Source organism: Bos mutus, chromosome 18 (genome assembly GCF_027580195.1).
Source record: "Bos mutus isolate GX-2022 chromosome 18, NWIPB_WYAK_1.1, whole genome shotgun sequence".
In the NCBI taxonomy this organism is placed as follows: domain Eukaryota; kingdom Metazoa; phylum Chordata; class Mammalia; order Artiodactyla; family Bovidae; genus Bos; species Bos mutus.
The window spans coordinates 19,515,843-19,535,596 of NC_091634.1; the positions used below are offsets into that span (position 1 = coordinate 19,515,843).

Here is a 19,754-nt window from a genome sequence, read left to right on the forward strand (position 1 = left end):
ATCCACTTGTTCCAGCACCATCTAAGACAGGACTTGCTTTCGCCATTGAACTGCCATGGCATAATATGGTATCATTGTAGGGGGCTTGCTTTCTTGAAAATGGAAGTTACACTTTGATATATCAGACCTTTCTAAAGTATTAATTCACTTATAGGCAGCCTGATTCAGGATCCCGCTGTGATTCCAGATTTTACAGAGGGGCTGCTGGGACAGGTGGCTTCAATTCCTTTAGCCAGTTTTCTTAAAAACTAACGACATTTGTTTCCACCTCCTGCCCTTACTAGAAGCTGGCAAAGATTCCCGCCAGTGGGCTTGGTGTGAATGTGACCAACCAAGATGGCTCCTCCCCGCTGCACGTTGCTGCCCTGCACGGTCGGGCGGACCTCATCCTCCTCCTTGTGAAGCATGGTGCCAGCGTGGGGGCCCGAGACGCCAGCCAGGCTGTGCCACTCCACCTGGCCTGCCAGCAGGGCCACTTCCAGGTACCAGTGCTGAGTCTTGGGCAGCGTGGACAGGGTTAGAACCTCACCTCATGGGGATACTACAGAGGGGGAAGGTGGCTGTCCAAAGGGATGGGCCTGTGTCCTTCCTCCCAGCCCTGAGATTCTGAGATGCACAGGGCAGGGCCGCTTGGCAACAGAACACACAGCCCTGGTGCTTTTGGGGGCGGAGCCAACCAGAGCCAGTCCTGATTCTCACCCCCACCTGGAACTGCCTCTGTCTTATTCTTGGGCTTTGGTCATTGAGGGCTGAAGTGTGTCTGATCACCTCTGTGTTCCCACAGCTCCTGTCTTGTGCCAGACAGTTAAATATCTATTTATTTTTTTCATCTTCCCTTAGTAGTTCTACTGTAAGCTTATTAAAGACAGGAATCATGTTTCAGGTAATGCCTAGCATCAGCTTCCTAACATGTAAAACTAGAGTAGTTATTGCAGCTCTCCAGAGGACATACAGTGATTCAGTGACAAGCACTGGTGCCTGGAGCATGCCTGGCCTGTAGGAGACCCTCAGCCCAGGTTAACCCCTTCATGCTTCAGCTGGTCTGCATTCTCCTGAGGGTCAGACATGTGTCTAAAGAGCTCTCTGGATAAACCTACAGAAAAGTCAAAAGAATATCAAGTTAGATAATCTCTCCCTGCAAATGTTAAATTTTTCTTCTCTGGGCTAGGTGGTGAAGTGTCTATTAGAGTCGAATGCAAAACCCAATAAAAAGGACATAAGTGGAAACACACCCCTCATTTATGCCTGTTCCAGAGGCCACCACGAAGTCGCGGCGCTGCTGCTGCAGGTAAGGCACCCGCCACCCTGGCCCCCACCCCGGCCCAGGAGCTGCTGGCGTGGGTCGGCTTGCAGGGAGCCCCTGGCAGCGCCCTGGGGAGGTGGCAGGGCTCATGGTGTAAGCGGGCCCTGGGAGAGGAGCTCTGGAATCAGGGGCCTTGGAGTCAGCGATGCATCAGAGATGCAGGGTTAAGGACTGAGCCACCGCTTTTCCTGGAGGTTTGGGTCTTGCCTCATTTACCAGGTCAGTTGAATCGTTACCTGAAATGTGAGCTGAATGTCCTTTTTTGTCACTGCTTTTTTTCCCTCTCATGATGAAGGCTGTATGTGTTGACTGTAGAAGGAAGAATTTATAAAAGAAGGGAAAAACCCAAATTTTCCATAACCCTGCTACTCAAGGGTAACTATTTTGGGTGACTTTTTGAAAATGTGCATAGTTTAGATCAGTATTGTTTTCTATCTTGTTTTTTTTTTTATTGTGCTGCATGACATGTGGAACTTCCTGGACCAGGGATCAAACCCGAGCCCCTGCAGCGGAAGCACAGTCTTAATCCCTGGACTACCAGGGAGGTCCTCTATCTTGTTTTAACTTAACATAGAAAACCGTTTATTAAAAATCTGAATTTTTTTAATGGTTGCATAATTATGGATGTACTTACTGTAGTTTTCTTTTTTAAAACTCTTTCTGCTTAATACATTTAGGTGACTTCTATTTTTTCCCCTGCTGTTGAGTGATAAATGCTGCCATGAATATCTTTGTACATAAATCTTTTTTCCTCAGTATTACTTTTACCCCTAACATTTTAAGACAAATTTCAGACATGCAGAAAAGCTGAAGGAAGGTTATAGTGTACATCCATATAGCTACCACATCAATTCAGTGTGGATCATTTTTAGCACTGCTCTTGACTGTACTGTTTTTCTTTCTAGCACGGGGCCTCCATCAACGCTTCCAACAACAAGGGCAACACAGCACTGCATGAGGCTGTGATAGAAAGGCACGTCTTCGTGGTGGAGCTGCTGCTGCTTCATGGAGCATCGGCTCAGGTCCTGAATAAGAGGCAGTGCACAGCGATCGACTGTGCTGAACAGGTAGGTGGGAGCACTTCCTGGCTGAGGGCATCCCAAGCTCCCTCACAGTTCTCGTGGATCCCCCACGTTGAAGCCAGATCTGAGAGAATGGTAGCCAGACCTCTGACTCACCGAGCTGGGCTGAGTTAGCATGCTAGAGTCCGCCAGTGTGGCTACACCCCAGGTCCTTGGTCACCTGGTCAGAGGTGGCCTGCTGGGGAGCCAGCGGTAGGTTTTTTTTCCCATGCTGCATGCCACATGTGGGATCTCAGTTCCTCAACCAGGGATCAACCCCATGCCTCCTGCATTGGAAGCACAGTCTTCACCACTGGACAGCCAGGGAAGTCCCCAGGGGTAGTTTTCAAAGGTCCGAGTAGAGGTGCCTCTCACCCACTGCAGGCCTTGGTGCCCTGACCTGCCCCACTCACTGTCCAGCAGTCAGGCGCCTACGGGGAAGAAGTAGGATGAGACAGTGTCCTGGTCTCGCCCTTCTTGCCCTGGGAACCCATCAGGGTCTTAGCAGCACAAGGGAGAAAGTGTGTGCAGTCTGTGAGCACACCTTGAGTTCTGTGAGGGGCGGTTTACCACCCTCCCAGGGGTGGATGTGCACTGTGGGAAATGGTGAGGGAAGAGTCTGGTCCTCCTGGGGAAGAGGCACCTCTTCACTGGTCCTCTGTTCACATTGAATCTTCATATAGTTTCCTACTCAGGTGGACAACCGGTAGGCTGTTGAGCTGCACCACTGACACTTTTAAGTCACCATAACCCAACCTACTCATGTTGTTGTTCATCTGCTAAGTCGTGTCCGACTCCACGACCCCATGGACTACAGCATGCCGGGCCTGCTGCAGTCCCAGCATCAACTCCCCATCTCCCAGAGTTCACCCAAGTCCATGTCCATTGAATCGGTGATGCCATTGAACCATCTCATCCTCTGCTGCCCTCTTCTCCTTTTGCATTCAGTCTTTCCCAGCATCAGGGTCTTTTCCATGAGTTGTCTGTTTGCATCAGGTGGCCAAGTATAGGCTGAGTTTATTTACTTGGTATATTGCATCAGGTTGCTAAAGTATAGGCGAGTATATTTATTTAGTATATTCAGTGTAGTTTGCAATATATTCATTTCTCATTTTCAGTTGTATTTCTTAACAGAATTGACATATTTTAAACATTCAGTTTAGCACTTCCTCAAATGATGATGAGTATCTTTCACTGAGTCCTTCTATGTGTTGGGTGCTCAGTAACCTCACAGTAACTCTACAGTAACAGATCCTGTTCTCATCACCCCCGCTGCACAGAGCAGTGAAACACAGGCAGAGCCAGCCCCCAGATGCAGGGCTGTTCTCCACCACTTTATGGCCTCCAAGTTTTGTCGGTAGTGGCTTCTTTCTTAGCTTTTCTGCCCAGCCACGCCAGCGTTGACACTTAGATTAAAAACAGGCAATAACCTCCTAAGAAAGAATTTTAAAACCCCGTCACTGTTACCTTTTCCTTTTCAACTTATAGAATTCAAAAATAATGGAATTGCTTCAAGTTGTACCAAGCTGTGTGGCCACATTAGACGACATTGGTGAAACAGACCACAGCGAGTACGTCACTGTTAAGATCAGGAAAAAATGTAAGAACTCACATTCTTTCTGGAATTCTCAGCTTGGGTTTATTTGGAAATCCATGAGTGGTTGCCAATTTCCACCTAACTTTCAATGTAAAACGTAATTAGAGTCATGACTGGGGATGGGATTATAGGCACCAAAGAAATGTACGTTACAGCCTGTTTCATCGACTGTTTTGGATACTGGCTTTCTGGTCGATGGTAGTGCTTCCTAAGGAGGTGAGGAGGACACTTGGAGGCCTCACCCTGAAGGTCAGGCCCCCACTTGCCAGCTTTGGAGGAGGCCCTGCCTCTGGTAGTTCCGTCCATGTCTTGAGTTCTAAATCCAGGCCTTTTTCTAAGCATTTCCTGGACATCTGGGATAAATGCTACCTTTAAATATTTTTTAAAAAAATGAAGTAGTGCTATTTGCAGAAACATGGATAGACCTAGAGATTGTCATCCTGAGTCAGAGAAGGAGAAATATCTTATGACATCCCTTATATGCGGAATCTAAACAGAAAGGGTACAAATGAACTTACAAAACAGAAAGAGACTCAGAGAAGGAACTTATGGTTGCTGGCAGAGGGGAAGGATGGGAGGGATAGTTAGGGAGTTTCAGATGGACAGGTTCACACTGGTGTATTTAAAATGGATAACCAACAAGGGCCTACTGCACAGCACGGGGAGCTCTGCTTAGTGTTATGTAGCAGCCTGGGTGGGAGGGGAGTGTGGGGGAGAATGGATACCTCTATACATATAGTTGAGTCCCTTTGCTGTTCACCTGAAACTACCACAATACTGTTAATCGGCTACACACAAATATAAAATAAAAAGTTTAAATGTTAAGAAAAAAGATTTCTTTTTTAATTTGCAGGTGTATAGAGGTTAATGGTAATTAGAACAGCAGCTGCCAAACAGGGGTGGGGCTGAAGTATTTTCTAATACTTTTTAATTAATCTTTTTAATAAAAGATTTTTATTAATACTTAATACTTTTTCTTAATCTTAATAAAAAAGTTGTTATAGATGGGGTCCTTGTTCAACTTTTTAAAAAATTATTGTTGTAGTTTGAAGTGTAATAATGTGAATAAATCTATTCACATATCTGGGTAATCCTGAGGCTGTCTCACCGTAATTGTTTGTGCCTGCGGAGTATCAGTGTATTAAGGGTTTATTTTTGTTTCATGGGGGTTCACACAGTAATACATAGGTATCTACTATCACGTTTCTGTAAGCAAATGAAATCCTTAATTTCCTAAATGTTGTTAAACTTTAACTAAAAGAAATGTTGAAACTTTGCATCTGTGCTTTAATTTCTAAACAATTGTTAAACTACCCTTGGATGTTTTCAGATGTTCTTATCCTTTTATCTATAGGGAATTCAAAACTATATGATCTACCAGATGAACCTTTTACAAGACAGTTTTACTTTGTCCACTCAGTTGGTCCATTTAAGTGAGTATAAAATTCAAGTTTATTTCTGTGCTTTTGACCTTAATTTTACTTACAACTCAAGCAGGTTATTTGCAGCTTTAATGCATATAAATAAATCTGCACCCATCAAATACTGCCACCTCGTGGCCAACCAGAATATTTTGCACCACTATCCCAAACACTTATTTTAGTTTGTTTTGGGTTTCAGGGCAAGGACTCCAAAGGAGATTATGGCACGAGACAGAAGTGTCCCTAATCTTACTAAAGATTCTTTGCATGAGGTGAGTTATTAAACACTGTCTTATACCATTATTTTTTAAATCCTAGATTTTTCAAAACTAATCCTTGGAAAACACGTTTCTTATCTCAGTAGTCCCGTCACTGGTAAAGAGTTACAAACAAAGTGAGTTTGGTGGCAAGATTAAATACTGTTATATTTAATAATGCATTTCTGAGCTGAGAAAGGAAAGTGAGGGAAAAGTGGCAGACAGTTGTGACACATGGGAAGATCCCGCAGTTCGTAACATGCATACTAGGTGAACGATCTCAGATTTTACTGTGTGAGCTAATTCACTAACGTGTTAATCACTAATGTAAGGAAGAAAACACATCTGTATATGAATAGTTAAAAACCTTGGGAGTATGGTATAATGTTGCTCATACAGTCAGTTTTGTTTGTGGCCATCTTCCTACACTATTTAATACTCATAAAAAGAAGCCTGCTTTCCTTTCTGTGGTGCTATTAGGTGGCTCTTCTCAGAAAACATGGGTTTTCTTTTCTTTTTTTAATTATAGCTAATTTACATTGTTGTTAGTTTCTAGTGTACAGCAAAGTGATTCAGTTTTTCATATATACATATATGATATATATATTTTTTCTTTTTCAGATTCTTTTCCATTTATAGTTCATTACAGCATACTGAATAAATTTCCCTGTGCTATACAGTAGGGCATTACTGAAACATGGCTTTTCTTATTGGTGCTCATCAATATCATACGTGCCTTATTTGAGAAATAGAATTTATAGTATGTCTGGCATAGGCTTGCTGGAACAAATATACTACAGTTCTAAATCTTTTAGCAAATTAAAGTGATTTTTGTTAATATGCCTGATTTTGATTTCATAGTTAATCTTCCCTGGCGTTGTTAATAGACCTGCTTCTGGGTGGAACACCTGCAGACTTTGAAATATGGCTGGGTTCAAGCGCTAGCTTTCCCCTTGCTAGCTGGGGGACTTAAGGCAGATTGCTTAACTTTGCTGATCCTATGTCCTCAGCTGTACGCACAATGGGGATGACAGCAGTACACATCTGTTAGAGCTGCAAAGATGAAATGTGAAAACATGTAAACATGTTTACACTGTGTCTGACATGTGGAGTACGCGCAGGTCACACTTTCACTGCAGGGGTGTTAAGAGTTGAAATTATGCCTGCAAAGTACTTAGCACATTGATGACACCTCAAGAAGTGCTCAAGGGTAGCTGTTACTCTGGTGGTTGTTTTCAGGTACAGTGCAAATATGAAGTGTCTGAATCGTATCTTTTCTTTAGCCAGGGAGACAGAGAGTCGCACGGAAGCACAATAACCTGCCAGACCAGGGCAGGTCTGAGGCTGCTGACAAAGGAAACGATCAGCCGGAGAGGCCTGGACCAAGGCAAACTTCTCCCAGAAACAGGAGAATGCTGCGTAGACACACGGTCGACGATACAGTGGTACCCAAGGGCCCAGAGACTGCTGGCAACCTGAGCACTCCCCAAGAGGCTAGCATTTCCCAGTCTTAACAGTAATAAGGAGGAATTATCTACTGCCAAGAAGCAAGTCCTCAACAAGAAGATGCTGCGCATGAATACAGCTTCGCACTAAATGAAATTTGTTTGGCTTGAGAGAAAAGCAGAAAGGTCCTGAAAGCTTTTCTGTGGCTGATAGAAAGAATACAACAGGTCATCACTAGCTCTTTCCTCTTCAGAGGTAATGGATACACTTGAAAAGGGATGGACAAAAATTCCAGTGGTGTCCAGATCTATAAGACACTTCTTAAGTATTTGGGTTCCTGGGTTACAGTGAGAGGTTTCATCACCAGATTCTGACCTCCTTCTAATGAAAGGTGCTAAACCTCTGTGATGTGTATGAACTAGCAAACCACAGTCTAAAAGAACTCCTCCCTCTGGGATAAGCCGAAGAAAAGCAATTTAGGTTTCACTGTACTGTGGAGGCTGGGCAGAAATACGGCATTTGAATAAAGAAAACAGGGCTGAAAAATGTCCCTTTTAAGCAACACTTGAACCCAAAGATGCCTAAATGCCATTTTGATTGCTCATTTTAGTTCCAAGGACACATATGACATGTTCTACACTATGTATGTGGGGAAAGCTGGGTATACTTTTTTCTTCCAACAAAGTACAGATAATTGACCACTGCACTTATACACCTGTAGCAGTGTCTCTAGAAACATCCCTTTCCGTTAAGAGCCCCCCTAAACGTCACACTGGATGGATGGTTACTGAAGAGAGTAGACTTGGCACATCTTCTCTTAGTCTTTTGATTCAGATTCAAAACTTACAGCACAAACCAGGTCAAAGTAACTTTATGTTAGAATTTATTGCCATTTATTCCTTTTTATAAATTTCTATAGATTATATTTCTTATTTTTTTATGTTACTAATTAGTCTAGAGCTGCAAACACGGGTTTGTCCTGAGTACATTTTCAAATAACTTTGTAATAGGGAAATGGTTTTGTGCACGTTCTTGGAAATACTTGTGTATGTACAGAAGGGAGGGGCTGATTATTTTTCTATAAAGTAATTTATGATTTTTAATTTTCTAATGTGCCTTGGATATGTGCCAAATGATGGGAAAGAAACAGTAAACTTTATGATTCTTGAGTGTGTCGTGGTGTACTTTTTTTAGTTTGTTCTCCTATGGTGATAGTTTCTCAGCCTTTCTGCTATCAACATGTGCTTGGTGTGCGGAGTCATCTTCTCCCACTGGATAGATAATACATTTTATTTTTCAACTAGAGATAGAAGTTTGACTGAAATGTGTGAACTGGGTCATTTGGAGCAGATTATCCAGGGCTGCTGACCTAATCCAGTAAGCACAGTACCTAGGGCCCCCACAAAGGTATTTTCATTTCTTTTAGCATCAGAAGAACAAACTGAATATAATACAGCTACGTAGCCCGAACAGCAAATAAACACGGTTGCTTTGCAAGTTTGTTCTATTTTTCTTCCTCTCCCCAACTTTTAAACAAAACCACCTCCTTGGCCTAAGTTGCTGTGCTTTTCTAGCATCCTGATTAAGAGACTTGACACTGTGCAGTTTATTAGCACAGTCCTGTCCAAGACACAAATACGTACATTGGAAACCACCTAATTTGGGGGGTGGTACAACAGTTTTGAAAACCTACCGTGAACCTATTTGCAGGGCAGGAATAGAGACGCAGGTGTAAAAGAATGGACTCGTGGACCTGGCATGGGGAGGGGGTGGCACCAACTGACAGAGCAGTGCTGACATATGCACTGCTGTGTGTACAATACACGTGTCTAGTGGGAAGCTGCGGTAGCACAGGGAGCTCAGCTCAGTGCTCTGCAACGACCTAGAGAGAGCCTCACGAGGGAAGAGATGTATGTATACATACAGTTGATTCACTCTGTTGTATAGCAGAAACTAACACAACACTGTAAAGCAACCATACTGTGATTAAAAAGAAAAAAGAAAGAAATATTGAAAAAGCCAAACATTCACATACACCCTCCATAATTCTAACAACTGCCCCAGCTGGTAGGAATGTCAAGTGAGAAGGTTTACGGAAATAAGGGGGCTAATTTGCTTGCACGGTCAGAGCTGGGGTCAAGGCCTGGCTAGCAGTGTCACCTATTTCCAGCTGGATGCACCCTTCACCTGGAGACAGAAATACCATGAATGGGACTCTCAATCCTGGGGGAGAAGTTTCCTCTTGAGCTATTCTGGTAATCAGCAGGGTGAGCAATCTGAAGTGATCACCTCAATTATTTAAAAAAACACATGTGTTTCTAATTACTTTCTCAATTAAAACTAAATTTGACAATTCAGAAATTGGTAATGCCAAAATTCCTATTTTGTATGAGAATGTTTTGAATTCAGAGTATTGTAGTTCAATCAGAAAGGTGAGAATAACCAGCCCCCACCCCCCGGATGGAAACATATTCCACTCCTGCAACGTCATCGAGAATTTCTGTCCTCACTTTCCATTCTACAGTGTCTCTGAATGAGGGGAGGTTTACAGTCCAACACCTTCACCTCAACAGCTGCCATAACAGTGGTTATTTTGTAAGAGAAAGCATGTAGCAAACTTGCTCAGAGCTGTCTAGTCTCCTTCCAGTGTTTCTATGTAAAATCTACCTGTTAACTGGGATTATTTTTTCAAAATCCTTGATCAGATTTTACTTTGGTGATTTACTGTTCCTCTGAACTCTTTTTGATGTCCTTAATAGCTCTACTCATGTATTTGCTTACTGAGGAATACTAGACATGTATTCTAACACTGACTTCACTTCACTAAATTTTAAGTCTGAAATAGAGTAAAATCTCAAGTATAATTTAGAAATATACCAGCAGGGTATATATCTCTAGCTAGAGACTGGAACTATAAATATCACATTTTCCATCACTTTTCCTGCTATTAATCCTACTGAGCTCATTAAATGTTATGCACCTCCTCTGGAGCTGGGCCCCCCAGGACTAAGACAAGTTACACTGAATAGCTCACTTGAGAGAGAAATTTATGATTCAAAGTTACAAGCACAGTTTTTCATAACCTGGTGGGAATAAAGGACAAAAGATGACACTTGCTTTAAGTTACCTGCAACCCTATCACTGAAGACCCAGAACATTTCTACCACAATGGTGAACTGCTAAACTGTCTCAACTGGACTCGAATCATTAGAAATCATTTCTCTTAAAAACATGTTTACTAGTGTTTAAGTATTATTACCAGTATGTCTCAGTTATTTTGCTAATTTTTTTCTAATGGACGTATCCTCCAGTTACAGAGGTGGTACGGGTAATATTTGTTAGATGAGTTAATGCTTTGAAAAGCAGATTATAAATGAAATCAAAGTTAGGAATTTTCCTACATTAAATGTAAGGACTATCTGCAGGAAGAAAAAGGTCTTATCTGCTTTCAGAACCTATGTCTTGGAAATACTAAAACTGACTCAGCTTAATCCATGAGTCTTAACACCTACGATGTTACAGATACTGCTATTTTCTTCTCACTGAAGATGTTGGAGCAGCTCCTACTTCTGCTAAGGTAATTTTCCCACTTAACACTAATGTCACAAGTATGAAGGATATATTCATGCTGCTACATATGTTCAAAGCTTTTGATAGGGAAGGACAAGTTTTAAATGCAGATCTTCTGCTCATTTCTCTATGGTAGAAAAACAACTTTGTCCAAATTTTTCTATTTTGCATAACAAGTTTATTTTTAAAAGGTATATAGACAATAAACAAAGTAAACACACCACCAGATCTTAACTTCTGCCAAGTATTATCTCCTAGATAATACTGGAACTTCGTTAAGTTCCAGTCTCTAGACAAATTCAATAATCGTCATCTTCATCAGAGTCCATTACTTTTCTTCTGTTGAACTGGGGGGAAAATTAAACGAGTATCATGTTTCATAAAACATAACTCAGATTTTCTGAGAAAACAAATTCCTACCCACTACAGAAAGACATTTCTGTTTGTGTTTAATATAACTTAAGTGTTTCAGACCAACCAAAGAGCCTTGAAAATTAGACCCTCAATGCAACGTTCTCCCCAAACTTCCCACTGTTGTAAAACAAAAATGTCTATGGGCTAAAATGTTTGACACACTACATGCAGATGTAACACGTATTTAAAATATCAATCTTTCTTTTGTTGTGTGCTTTGGGGGAAACTTACTTTAACTGTTGTTTTCTTTTCTGTTTGTTGGCTTACTTTTTCGAGGATTTCTATTAAACCTTGTTCTGATACCTAGGATAATCAAAGAGAAAAACAGTGCTTTTTTAAGACAAAGAATTGACCTTAGCCGACTGAATCATTTCAATCCTTCCAGGATGTGGAGGTAGAGGTCAAGAAGGAAGGAGAATGGGACAGCTGGCTGAAACCACTGGCTATAACTCTTGGTTTAAGTTTCACTTAAAATCTGCTCTGCTGGTCTTCATTTGAGGGAGGAAAAGTATCCATCAGTTAGCTTCCTCAAAAAAATCCAAGGTTAACAGGTATTTAAGAACCCCTTCATCACCACTAGCAGACTGACAACCACCTACACCACTGTGTTAAGTGAATGGGACAGAGATACTCCACCTCCGCACCGAGACCTTGAGAAGCTTAAAAGCAGGAGAGAAGTCACTCAAAAAAGATGAAGCCTCTGTCACCCCTCCACACGTGTTCTCAGTGTAAAGGGTTCAGGGCAGGTTGATCTCTGCAGGCTATGGTGGCGGCAGAGGGCTCCCCAGTGCTGGTGGGGCTCGTCTGGATCTTGAAGGAAGATCAGGGTTGCCAGAATATATCCCTCATGGCAGTATGGCAATGCACAGAATAACCAGGAAATTCAGCACTTCTTCATTTGCAAAACAAGCATAACTTTCCCAATTTTAATTAGTATTGCTGACAAACCTTGCTTCCATTGTAGAAGCAATTTAGGCTATCTGACCCTAATAGTCACTGGTTCCAGAACAATGTCAGAAAAGGAAAGCAGCAGAGGATTTTAGAAAAGAGAGTTATCTTTTAGGATCTATGGTAGACACTATTCTCGCCTTTAAAAACTGCTTCAACAAGAATTCTGTAACCAGAAAGAGATGAAATTGACCTTCTGAGGATACATTTTGGTAAAGTAGGTAACAACAGATTAAAGCTGCCTCAAGGCAGGTCAAGCTTACCTTCCCACTTAGTTGTCCATACCGTGCCATCTGTATAAGGTAATTCTCTACTGCTTTAGTTTTCTCAGGCTTTACAAGTGCTAAGTTACTTACTAAAAAGGAAGAAGAAAATATACATATATATATACACACACACACACAAACACGCACAAAAAGAAGTCAGAACTAAATGCACTTATTCCTTGAGACGAAGCACTAACATTTCTAAAGCACTTCAGACTTCTTGATGTCTTGAGACCAGCAAGGTAGGTAAGGCAGATGCTACTGTTACTCCTCTTAAAAATGCGTAAACCACAGTTCAGCTTTGTCAACCTCAGTCACGACCACAGAGAGGGAGTGGTGAACCAAGATTAAACTTGGGGGCTCAGACTCTAAGCTCCATGCTTTAAAAACAAAGCAAAACCATGACTGTTCCACGAAGAGCAATTTCTATATTGCATGCATGCTAAGTCACTTCAGTCATGTCCAACTCTTTGTGACCCCATGGACTGTAGCCCACCAGGCTCCCCTGTCCATGGGATTCTCCAGGCAAGAGCACTGGAGTAGGCTGCCATTTCCTCCTCCAGGGGATTTTCCTGACCAAGGGATCAAACCTGCATCTCCTGTGGCTCCTGCATTGCAGGCAGATTCTCTATACCACTTGAGCCACCAGGGAAGCCCTCAAAAGCAACCCATCCTCGCGAATTTCTTTATTACTACGCATATACAATCATGGTGATCCATCCAGGGCTGCATCTTCTAAGCTGGGCTTCAAGTTATAATACAGAAGATAATGTTTCATTCTGATTGGCTCAGTTAACTTTTTTTATGGTTTTATTTTTTGTGATGAAAAACACAACACAAAAGGAGAATACAGGTACACCTCCTTTTACTGAGCTTCACAGACACGGCAGCCTCCACAAGTGGAGATCTGTGGCATCCCACATCCCTGCTTTGAGCAAGTCTGCTGGCACTGTTCTCCTGACAGTGTGTGCTCACTTCACGTCTTTGTGTTACATTTTGGTAATTTTCACATTTCAAATTTTCTATTGTAATTCTTATATATATTATGGTGATCTGTAATCAATGATCTTTGATGTTATTGAAAAACAAAAATCGTGACTTGCTGAAGTCTCAGATGATGATTAGCATTTTTTAGCAATAAGATATTTTTAAATTAAGGTATGTATACTTTTTTGTTTTTTTAAGACATAATACTATTGCACTTAACAGACTATAAAACTTTTATATGCACTGGAAAGCCAAAATATTTGTATGACTTGCTTACTGTGGTGGTCTGCAACCAAAGCCAAAATATCTCCAAGATCTGCCTGGACAATAAACCAAAGCCCCCATCACCCAGGTCAACTGCTAGCAGAATTTTGTGACTGACTTGCCTGAAGAGTTATCGCCAATAAATTTTATCTAATACAGTCATCCCTTGGTATCTGAAAGGACTGGTTCTAGGATTCCCTGCAGATGCCAAAATCTGAAGATGCTCAGGTCCCTCATATAAAATGGTGTACTACAATCGGCCTTCTGTACCTGTGGGTTCTGACTCTATAACAACGGAGGGCTCACTACACGCACTTGGAGATCATTTCAATAGCAGGAGAGAATGGAGCTGGAACTTTTAATAACAACTTAAGTATGTTTCTTTAGGTTTATAAACCTAACACTTCTTATAAATAATCTGTATCTCACATGCTTTTAGGTTAAACAAGAATTTAATCTAGAGATAGCAATATTTCATATACATCTCCCTATTCAAATAACTCAAACCAGTTTTATAAAGAAAACCGAAGATGCTTACACCGGGCCCGGGCTGACTGATCCAGAACTTGGGCTAAGATACTGTTTCTCATTTCTGCTTCCCTACAAGAAAAACAGGTCAAGCAAAATTAGAACTAAGCTGCCAGCATTCCTACTGAACACAGAAAAATTTAACAAGTCCATTCTTATTCAAGAGCCAGTTTTATATTTTGTGAGTTTGAAAGGTAAAACTTCACAGTTTCCCAATTCAGAAGGGAGTTTCAGTTCAACCACCATTATAAATACTTATTAAGTACCCAATGTGTGAGAAGGGCTAGAAATTTGTAGTGAGATTTCAGGCAAATACACAGACGAATGATTAATCCGTGTAATTTTCTTAGAGATAAAGAAGCTGAGGTTCATGGAGACCATGTTAAGAAGACACAGGTAACTGTGGCCAAGGTACGACCAGATTCCATGTTTTAAGACTCTCAGTTCTAGTTTTGGATTGGGAGGGGAGTTACAATTATACCCGTTTCTACCCTTGCATCTTCCCACCTATCCAGGCAGGAACTATTTCATATTCACAGGACAGTGATTTCAAATTTTTTTAAAGCACAAACTGTTTTTCAAATGAAGCCCTTCAAGAAATTTAATATGAACTTAACACAGAAAAAAGCAGAGATTCTTTGGCTGAATTAGAAGGCTGAATCCGCTGTACAAGGGAAACAAGAAATAAACCACTATGCAGAAAGGAAAGTATGCATTCATCAGTTTCAGCCCTGAGTGGAGAAAGAAAAAAGTGTCTCTTGACTTTAAGCTTTAGCCTTGTAGGTTTGCTGTCTGAATTCCTTCTGGAGGCAGGGTGGAGGCAGGGAAAGAACATCAAGCAGAGAATTTTAAGAGGTCTAAGGTTAGAAATGACCCCAGTGATGGCAGAAGTAAAGGTAAATCCTCTTTGGAAGAATCCAGAAGAAGAGCAATCAATTATGCAACACATCTGAATTACAGATATGTTAAAACGTGAAAAAAAATTCCCATCTTCAGAATCAGTGAAGTTCATGTAGTAGATTTGTTTCCTTCTTAGCACTATCCCAGGTGCTTACCAATGTGTCTTTCCCTCTAATGTGAGCTACATACAGAAGGGAAGGAACCTTCTCCATCTTGCCTATTTCTGTAGACACAGCACAATGCCTGACCCAGAGCAGGTGCTCAGTAAGTATCTGATGGATGAACGAATGAATTAAAGGGTAGCATGGGGGACTTCCCTGGCAGTCCAGTGGTTAAGACTCTGCACTTACTATGCAGGAGGCATGAGTTCCACCCCTGGTTGGGGAACTATAATCCCACATGCTGTGTGTGTGCTGTGCCAGGTGAAAAATAAAAGGTAGCCTGGGGGCAGGGAGGGATAGGGAGTTGTTTAATAGGTATACTTCCAGCTTTGTAAGATGAAAAAGTTCTAGAAATGTGCTGCAAAGCAATGAGAATATGATTAATACGACTGAATGATACACTCAGAAGTAGTTAAGAAGGTTAATTTTACCTTTTGTGTTTTTTATAAGAGTTAGGGAAAAAAGGTAGCGTGATGGGCTAACTAATAAACCTGCCACGTGTGAGGTGCTCTGCCACGTGCTGAGATAAACTAACACTGAGGATAGGAAAAAGTTACTATTTCAGCGCCTCCGACTCTTTGTGACCCTATGGACTGTAGCTTGCCAGGCGCCTCTGTCTATGGGATTCTTCACGCAAGAATCCTGGGGCGGGTTCTGTACCCTTGGTTCCCCTGCAATCCTCACAACACCCCTATGAGGTAGTCCTATTAGTATGCTTATTTTAAGGTAATCACAGTTTAGCAGAGAAACATCAATCAGTAATTGCAACAGGAAGTAGTAAGTACTGCGGGGTTCCATACATACTTAATTGACAAACTAATAGGCATGGGTCTGGAAAAATCCCTATGCCAGGAAGAACTTTAAGATTCACACATCTGTGAATAAAACTAAAGTAAAAAAAGAAAAAAGGTGAAACCACCCTTCAAAGAGTTCAGAGTTCCCACAGACATAGAGAACAGAGCAAGAGGTGAGCAAAGCCGGTGAAGGTGTCTAAAGTACAAACTTCTAGTTATAAATAAGCCATGGGGATGTAATATGTCATGTATAGAGTGGGTGGTGACTATACTTAGAGACTATTGAATTGTATATAGTTAATAGTATTGAAAGTTGCTGAGAGTTAAATCTCAAAAGTTCTTATCACAAGAAAAAAAAATGTGTAATTATGTGTGGTGATGGATGTTAACCAGACTTACTGTGGTGGTCACTTCATAATATAAACAAACATGGAATCAGCATGCTGTACACGGAAACTAATGTTAAATCAATTATTTCTTAATTAAAAAAAGGGAGGGCCCCTCTACATTCAGAGTTCCAGCCGGTACCTGTGCTTTGCTTCCTGTTGTGCTGCATCGCCAGGATCCTGAAAAAAACAATTTTATCTTTTAGAAATTTCACGGGTGGTGGGGGAGGGAAGGAACTATTTTATTTCGTTATTTTATTTTGTTTCTGGTACCTAACAGGCTCCTGCAGTGGGAGAGATGGGCTTACAAAATAATTAAAAGCTGGGCCTCACAGAAGTAAAAAGATAAGTTTCCACTTACTACAATTGTTTTGATGAACTTCTAAAGTCTCAATCGAACAGAATGTTTTAGAATACAAACAGATATTAAGGAGAAGAGCCCCTCTTACGAAACCGTATTTAACGTGTAAAGAATAATTTCTGGAAAAGAAAATGTGCTTCGGTATTGGGGACGCTGATGATCAAACAACGCTCCCTGCCAGGCTATCCCGCTGCATCCCTAACACTTCACTCCGGGTTTCCGCACAGCAGAGTCATTAGTTGGGCGTTTCATCTCCGGGGTTAGTGTTCAGTGCCTGGCTCTCAGGACTGTCAACTCCGTCGGGCGATGTTCCCCGCTGTACCCTCTGCACCTGGCACAAGGAAGACCCCCCAGAAGATGTCTGTCGACCCCTCGGGTCGAACCAACTGTATTCTAAACAACATTCGGCTGGAACAGTAGTCAAGTAGGCTAGGTCCATTAGCTAAGGGCACCGAGAGACCGGAGAAGCTGAGCATTCTGCTTGGGACGCAAGACGGCCGGGCGGGTGAGAGACGGCCCGCGCCCGACCAGCCCGGGGCAGCACGTGGTTCGGTGGCCGCCCGAGCCCCCACGCGACGGGCAGAGGGGCCGAGACGGCTCGGAGGCTACCAGAAGGCCGCCGCGGGCGGAGGCGGGGTCCTGGCCCCGGGGCAGAGACGCCTGGAGCCTCCGCTGGGGGGCCGCGCCCTCTACCTCGGGTGAGGGTGGCGCCCAGCAGGGGACGGGCTGGGCGGGTGTTGGGCTCGCTCACCCCGTGCTTCGCCTGCAGCTCGGCCAGCCTCTGCTTCCTCAGCGCCTCGAGCTCCTGCTCCGCCATGCTGCGGCCGGCCCGGGCGAGCAGCAGCAAACACGCTCCGACTCTCTCCGACTCACTCCGAGGGAACGCCAGCAGTCCCTCTGCGCGCGCGCACCGCCCTCCGCACTGCGCAGGCGCCCGCAGCGCCCAGGCATCACCAATCAAGCCTAGAGCCGCGCAGCCCGCCCCAGCCAGGGACTGGGGAGAAGCCGGAATCCGCGATTGCAGGCGGTGGGAGGTAGGGCAGAACTGCTGCGCCGAGCCTTCCCGAGCTCGGTTCTTGCTCCCAGCTGCAAGCGTGTGCTCAGCGGGCGTGGACGCCGGCAGGGTTAAGATCCGGCTGTGTGTGGGAAAAGACAATAACCCAGAAACAGGCTACCATCAACAACTATCAGTCAGTTCAGTTCAGTCGCTCAGTCGTGTCTGACTCTTTGCGACCCCATAAATCACAGCACGCCAGGCCTCCCTGTCCATCACCAACTCCCGGAGTTCACTCTAACTCATGTCCATCGAGTCGGTGATGCCATCCAGCCATCTCATCCTCTGTCGTCCCCTTCTCCTCCTGCCCCCAATCCCTCCCAGCATCAGAGTCTTTTGCAATGAGTCAACTCTTCGTATGAAGTGGCCAAAGTACTGGAGTTTCAGCTTCAGTATCAGTCCTTCCAATGAACACCCAGGACTGATCTCCTTTAGGATGGACTGGCTGGATCTCCTTGCAGTCCAAGGGACACTCAAGAGTCTTCTCCAACACCACAATTAAAAAGCATCAATTCTTCGGCATTCAGCTTTCTTCACAGTCCAACTCTCACATCCATACATGACCACTGGAAAAACCATAGTCTTGACCAGACGGACCTTAGTTGGCAAAGTAATATCTCTGCTTTTCAATATACTATCTAGGTTGGTCATAACTTTCCTTCCAAGGAATAAGCATCTTTTAATTTCATGGCTGCAATCACCATATGCAGTGATTTTGGAGTCCCCAAAAATAAAGTTGGACACTGTTTCCACTGTTTCCCCATCTATTTGCCATGAAGTGATGGGACTAGATGCCATGATCTTAGTTTTCTGAATGTTGAGCTTTAAGCCAACTTTTTCACTCTCCTCTTATACTTTAATCAAGAGGCTTTTTAGTTCCTCTTCACTTTCTGCCATAAGGGTGGTGTCATATGCATATCTGAGGTTATTGATATTTCTCCCGGCAATCTTGATTCCAGCTTCTGCTTCTTCCAGCGTTTCTCATGATGTACTCTGCATATAAGTTAAATAAGCAGGGTGACAATATACAGCCTTGACGTACTCCTTTTCCTATTTGGAACCAGTCTGTTGTTCCATGTCCAGTTCTGAGTGTTGCTTCCTGACCTGCATACAGGTTTCTCAAGAGGCAGATCAGGTGGTCTGGTATTTCCATCTCTTTCAGAATTTTCCACGACTATAACTGTAGGTAAAATTTGTTAAGCCTATAATGTGCTAGGCTCCTGTTATCCCCTTTGGTGGATAAGGATCCGGGTGCTTAGACTAAGTGGAATGATGGAAAATGTGCTGAAACTGGATGGCAGTGATGGTTGCACAATTTTGTTTTCCTTAGCCATCACCAGAATTTTGTCCACCCCTTGGGTTGGATGAACTCATCTTCTAGAAAACATTAAGCTAGTAGTCTAGATCCACAAGGGAATTTAGTTCACCAACTAGGGATGGAACCCGTGCCCCTTGCAGTAGAAGCCATAGTCTTAATCACTGAACCCCCAATGAAGGCCCATAATTCTTAAATTTGTTGCTGCTGTTGCTAAGTCGCTTCAGTCGTGTCCGACTCTGTGCGACCCCATAGATGGCAGCTCATCAGGCTCCCCCGTCCCTGGGATTCTCCAGGCAAGAACACTGGAGTGGGTTGCCATTTCCTTCTCCAATGCATGAAAGTGAAAAGTGAAAGTGAAGTCGCTCAGTCGTGTCTGACTCTTCACAACCCCATGGACTGCAGCCTACCAGGCTCCTCCGCCCATGGGATTTTCCAGGCAAGAATACTGGAGTGGGGTGCCATTGCCTTCTCCACTTAAATTTGTTAAGAAATGTTAAATTGTACACTGAAAATGGATTGAGGGTGGGACTGGAGCAAACAGAGACTCGCTGGTCATCCTGCATGGAGAAGCCAAGTTAAAACAAACTTGGGAGGCTGAAGTTGGGAATCAGACGGGTCTGGCTTCCCTGTTAGCTCAGTTGGTAAAGAATCTGCCTGCAATGCAGGGAACCCCGGTTTGATTCCTGAGTCGGGAAGATCCACTGGAGAAGGGATAGGC

General features: G+C 43.1%; 2 protein-coding genes across 3 annotated transcripts in view; one reads left to right on the top strand and one right to left on the bottom strand.

Annotated features, from left to right (window-relative positions):
* Positions 1 to 8,275, top strand: part of ANKRD27 (ankyrin repeat domain 27) — a 60,802-nt gene extending 52,527 nt beyond the window's left edge. For both annotated transcript variants that reach the window (XM_070388013.1, XM_005897754.3), the window contains exons 23-29: positions 285 to 482; positions 1,169 to 1,288; positions 2,209 to 2,370; positions 3,853 to 3,964; positions 5,316 to 5,394; positions 5,582 to 5,654; positions 6,923 to 8,275. In XM_070388013.1, coding sequence (XP_070244114.1) covers positions 285 to 482; positions 1,169 to 1,288; positions 2,209 to 2,370; positions 3,853 to 3,964; positions 5,316 to 5,394; positions 5,582 to 5,654; positions 6,923 to 7,153 — 975 coding nt within the window. In that variant the 3' untranslated portion in view covers positions 7,154 to 8,275. The remainder of the gene's footprint in view (positions 1 to 284; positions 483 to 1,168; positions 1,289 to 2,208; positions 2,371 to 3,852; positions 3,965 to 5,315; positions 5,395 to 5,581; positions 5,655 to 6,922) is intronic.
* A 2,541-nt stretch (positions 8,276 to 10,816) lies between these two features.
* Positions 10,817 to 17,730, bottom strand: PDCD5 (programmed cell death 5). The gene is made up of 6 exons (XM_005897753.3): positions 17,416 to 17,730; positions 16,446 to 16,483; positions 14,073 to 14,134; positions 12,281 to 12,372; positions 11,301 to 11,372; positions 10,817 to 11,002 (listed from the first exon to the last, which is right to left on the bottom strand). The coding sequence occupies exons 1-6, from the start codon at positions 17,479 to 17,481 to the stop codon at positions 10,955 to 10,957; spliced, it is 378 nt and encodes a 125-aa protein (XP_005897815.1). The 5' UTR covers positions 17,482 to 17,730; the 3' UTR covers positions 10,817 to 10,954.
* Positions 17,731 to 19,754: the final 2,024 nt, after the last annotated feature.